Consider the following 5,311-nt stretch of genomic DNA (forward strand, 5'->3'; position numbering starts at 1 on the left):
AAAAAAAAAAAAAAAAAAAAAAAAAAAAACCAAAAAAAAAAACAAACAAACATGAGCCACAGCTCATGCTGTCAAGGATGTGAAACAAGGGGAAGACTCCTCCACTGCTGGTGGGATAGCAAACTTGTTCAGCGACTTTGGAAATCAATACAGCAATTTCTCAGAAAATTGGAAATCAATCTACCTCAAGACCCAGCTATACCACTCCTGGGCATATACCCAAAGGATGCTCCATTACACCACAAGGACATTTGCTCAACTATGTTCATAACAGCTTATTCATAATAACCAGAAACTGGAAACAACCTAGATGCCCCTCAGCCAGAGAATGGATAAAGAAAATGTGGTACGGGCTGGAGAGATGGCTTAGAGGTTAAGAGCACTGGCTGCTCTTCCAGAGGTCCCGAGTTCAATTCCCAGCAACCACATGGTGGCTCACAACCATCTGTACTGAGATCTGGCACCCTCTTCTGGTGTGTGGGCATACATCAAGGCAGAATGTTGTATACATAATAAATAAATAAATCTTTAAAAAAAAAGAAAGAAAGAAAATGTGGTACATTAATACAATGGAGTACTACTCAGCTGTAAAAAGCAATGACATCATGAAATTTTCAGGCAAATGGATAGAACTAGAAAAAATCACCCTGAATGAAGTAACCCAGACCCAGAAAGCCAAACATGGTGTGTACTCACTCATTAGTGAATTGATCTGTAAAGGAGAGGATAACTATGCTTCAGTCCACACACCCAGAGAAGCTAAGTAACAAAGAGAGCTCAAGGGGTGAGTGTATAAATCTCCCTGGGAAGGGGAAATAGAATAGACATCGAGGGTGGAGGGAGGCAGGGGTGGAAAGGAACAGGAGGGATCAGGTTGAGGGGAGCATGGAGGGAAAGAGTACTTGGAGAGATAACTGGGATTGGGGGGCATCTTGGGGATGAGCTAAAAACCTATTGCAATGGAAACTCCCAAGAATCGATGAAGGTGACCCTAGTGAAGACTCCTAGCAATGGGGAACACAGAGCCTAAACTAGCCATCTTCTGTAACCAGGCAAGACCTCCAGTGGAGGAACTGGGACACCAGTCCAGCCACAAAACCTTTGACCTACAATTTGTCCTGCCTGCAAGATGTACTGGGGTAAAGGTGGCACAGAAACTGTGGGAGTGTCCAACTAATGACTGGTCCAGCTTGAGACCCATGCCAGGAGAGAGAGCCACCCCTGATACTGCCTGGAGGGCCAGGACCCAGAGGCTGGACAGCCCAGAGACCTAGGATAGAACCAAACAAGACTGAAGGGAAAAACAGTCAATGAAATGATTCCTAATATTATACTGCTATACTCATAGGCTGGTGCCTAGCCCAATTGCCATCAGAGAGGCTTCATCCAGCAACTGATGGAAACAGATGCAGAGACCCGCAGCCGAACATTAGATGGACCTTGGAGAATCCTGTGGAAGAGGGGAAGGAAGGATTGTAGGAGCCAGGGGGTCAAGGACACCACAAGAAAACCCACAAAATCAACTAACCTGGACTCAAAGGGGCTCACAGAGACTGAACTGACAATCAGAGAGCTTGTGCGGGGCTTGCCGAGGTGTGTGTATGCACAGTCATATAGTTTGGTCTTCTTATGGGACTCTTTTTTTAAAATATTTATTTATTTATTATTTATACAGTTAGCCAGAAGAGGGTACCAGACCTCATTACAGATGGTTGTGGGCCACCATGTGGTTGCTGGGAATTGAACTCAGGACCTTTGGAAGAGCAGGCAATGCTCTTAACCGCTGAGCCATCTCTCCAGCCCCATTCTTATGGGACTTTTTTTTTTATAAAAGATTTTATTTATTTATTATGTATAGAAAGTCTGCCTCCATGTATGCCTGCAGGCCAGAGGGTGCCAGATCTCATTACAGATGGTTGTGAGCCACCATGTAGTTGCTGGGAAGTGAACTCAGGACCTTTGGAAAAGCAGGCAGTGCTTTTAACCACTGAGTCATTTCCCCAGCCCAGACTCTTCTAGAGGTCCTGAATTCAATTCCCAGCAGCCGTATGGTGGGTCACAACCATCTATAATAAGATCTGATGCCCTCTTCTGGCCTGCAGGCATACATGTAGGCAGACCACTGTATCACCATAATAAATAAATCTTTTTTGTTTGTTTTTCAAGACAGGGTTTCTCTGTGTATCTCTGGCTGTCCTAGAACTCACAGGGATTCGCCTGCTTCTGCCTCCCTGACTGCTAAGATTAAAGGCGTTTGGCACCATTGCCTGGCTCAAATAAATAAATCTTAAAAAAAAATAAAGAAAGAAACGAAGAGGAATGGATGGGAGAGGGAGAGGAGGGGAGAGGAAGGAGAGAAAATGGCGGTCCAATGCAGAAAAAGAAAAAAGACAAAAGAAACAAAATGCCCCCACCAAAAAAATGTATTATCATTTAAAAAAAACCCTTTGTGTGAGCGGAAGAGCACCTGTGAGTACGATCTGAGTGTACCAGAGCCATGTATGTAAGCATAGGTGTGAAGACACGCGTGTGAGTGACATGGGTCACAGGCATGAAGCTGTTGGAACGCTAGGCACCCCCAAAACTCATCCCTACCTCCCACTGGAGGCTCCCACAGAAACAGCAGGGGTGACTCACTTGCAGCCTCTGCCTCCAGTAGGTGATCCGAGCTCGGAAGGGATGTGGCCAGTTCCTGAAGTTCTGCTGACAGGAGCCCAGCTCGCGGACAGTTCCATCCCTACAGACACTTGGAATGCAGCCAGCCCTTACAGACCCACAGACTGGCCTGGCCAATGGGGGACATCCCAGGAGCAACTCTGTTCAAGCCTGAATTAATTATCACTGTCCCCATTAGGTGACTTGGCCTGGAATAAGTTCCTGCTGTCTAGCTTGAGGCTCCCTTGCAATAGTTTGCTTCCTTGGCCAGAGAAGAAGGAAGAAGAAAGAAATTGCTGCGTGGCAATGTTGGCTGGAACCTGAGAGTTCCCAGGAGCCAGGGGCATCTGCAAAGGGACAGAGGCCCAGGCTAACTGTGGGATTTCCAATTTCTATCCCCCAGCTCACCTCTCAAGCCCACTGCCCCTCCCCCATTCTACTTTCCTTAAGCTTCAAGGCCTGTCCCTTTCCTTTCTTTGTGGGGGGTGGGGAAAGGGGTCCGAGACAAGATTTCTCTATAGCTTTGGAGCCTGTCCTGGAACTAGCTCTTTTTTTTTTTTTAAATATTTCTTATTGTTTATTTACTTTATATTATGTGCACTGCTGTGAAGGTGTCAGATCCCTTGGAACTGGATCTTTAGACAGTTGTGAGCTGCCATGTGGGTGCTGGGAACTGAACCCAGGTCCTCTGGAAGGTCAATCAGTGCTCTTAACCGCTGAGCCATCTCTCCAGCCCTGAAACTAGCTCTTGTAGACCAGGCTGACCTCAAACTCACAGAGATCCACTTGCCTCTGCCTCCTGAGTGCTGGGATTAAAGGTGTTCGCCACCACTGCTCTGTGGCTCAGACTGTTTGGAGGCAGACAGGAGACCTGTCCTAAAGGCCAAGGAAAATATGGCTAGTTTACCTTTCCCTCAGAAAGGCTCAGCAGGCCCAGGGAATTAGGAGCAGAGAGTTGGGCCGGAGTTTCTCTGGTTCATGGGTGCACACTCTGGGACCTATTCAGCCGAGTGTTGGGTAGCAGAGAGCAGGGAGAAGCCAGATTCAAGGCAGCAACTGCCTGGCTGTATAACCTTGGGCAAGTTTGCTCCCCTTCCCAGAGCCCAGACCTGTTGTCTTTCAAATGAGGATAATAATTGCAACTACCTCATAACAGTGTTATGAGTATTCACAAGACAATGTCAAATGTCTGGGCACTGTGCCTGGTATACAGTAAGCCCAAATCCATAAATGTCAGCAATTATCCTAATTGTGATGGGCTAAGGATGTTTGCGGAGACACACTGACAAACCAGTCCAGCCACTTAGGGCAGCCAGCTGGGGAAGGACGGGAGGCCACCTCAGCTGGGAGTTAAGAGAGCAGTGCAGCTAGTGCCTAGATCTTCCCTGGCCACTGCTGTGAAACCATTCAGGGCAATGAGCCTTTCTGGGCCTACGTGTCCTCACCTACCAAGCCATTCTTAATAAGGACATCTGGAGTGAGAACCTCATGGTAGTTTGGGTCTTGATCGCTTTACCTGGGGCTGGTAAGCTAATGACTGGAGAAAGATGGAGCGGTCAGCCAGAAGAGCAAGCACACTGTAGCCCTGGCTCCTGACATGCAGCTCAGACCAGTGGGAAAGGGTTCCAGGGCTCATAATGAGAGGTCAGCGAAGGTGGCAGGTCTAGGAGGGGTGGGCTCTTTAGGTGAGGAAGTCCAGGGAAGGGGGAGGTCAGTTCCCTCAGACCCTTACCCAAGGTGCTCCTGGAGGCCATGCCCATCACTGGCCAGCACTCGAATGGCAGGGCTGTTCTGCATGGGAGGTGACAATCAGCCTGAGCCTCAGGCACAGTCAGGAGATTGAGGGTCAGAGTTAAAACAGGCGGGAGAATGGGCAGGAGATGACTACCCACCTGGATATTGTTGGCAGAGGAATCAAAGAAGATTTTGATGCCATCCCATGAGACCAGCCCCTCTGGGACAGAGCCGACTTGACCCTTGTCCCGGATGTACCACATGGCCTGCAAGTTCCAGGCCCATGGGTCAGAAACTCTGAAGGATACTGGTACCTGGGATTTAGCACCCACCTCCCCAACAGATATGAGTAAGGATCACTCACCATACCCAGGGCTCCCCAGCGCCCCGGTCCAGTCACCCTCATCTGCATCTCCACTTCCCAGTCAGGGAAGGAGACAGAGATCTTGCTCCACACAGCACCACTACGGTTCTTCATAGACGGAGCCAGCCGCACTTCCTCTAGGCCTGGTATGGCATCTGTGGAGCAGGGCAGTTGGGGAACCACAAGACCCTCTTCTCCCACCTGTCTCACTGGTGAAAGTTGAGCCCTGGGTATCGAAAGACCTTGTCATTTGATATGGGGCTGGCGGGTGAGATGCAAGAGTCCATGGGGGAAATTGGACCGGCATCCAGCTGGTAAGTGTTACCCAGAAAAAGCAGCAAGAGCCAGTCCTTTCCTGTGTTCCACTTCAGCCTCACTGAAAGTCTATGCCATCGATTTTTATACGATTTCATTTTATGGGGCTGGGGATGGAGCCCAGTTGGTAGAGTTCTTGCCTAGTAAACACAAAGCTCTGAGTTCCATCCCCAGTGTCCCCCTAAAATTGAGTGAGGTAGCACACACCTGTAATCCCAGCACAGAAGGGGGCAGACACGACTG

The 5,311-nt window shown here is 48.7% G+C and overlaps 1 protein-coding gene across 1 annotated transcript in view; it reads right to left on the reverse strand.

Moving 5' to 3' along the window:
- The window catches only part of Lman1l (lectin, mannose binding 1 like), a 16,235-nt gene that overhangs the window by 7,605 nt on the left and 3,319 nt on the right, over positions 1-5,311 (reverse strand). The window contains exons 2-5 of the mRNA XM_026777210.1: positions 4,754-4,908; positions 4,548-4,655; positions 4,388-4,446; positions 2,638-2,737 (exon numbers count right to left, since the gene is read on the reverse strand). Of these exons, the coding sequence (XP_026633011.1) occupies positions 2,638-2,737; positions 4,388-4,446; positions 4,548-4,655; positions 4,754-4,908 (422 nt within the window). The remainder of the gene's footprint in view (positions 1-2,637; positions 2,738-4,387; positions 4,447-4,547; positions 4,656-4,753; positions 4,909-5,311) is intronic.

The sequence above is a fragment of the Microtus ochrogaster genome, unplaced genomic scaffold (assembly GCF_000317375.1).
Source record: "Microtus ochrogaster isolate Prairie Vole_2 unplaced genomic scaffold, MicOch1.0 UNK49, whole genome shotgun sequence".
Classification (NCBI taxonomy): domain Eukaryota; kingdom Metazoa; phylum Chordata; class Mammalia; order Rodentia; family Cricetidae; genus Microtus; species Microtus ochrogaster.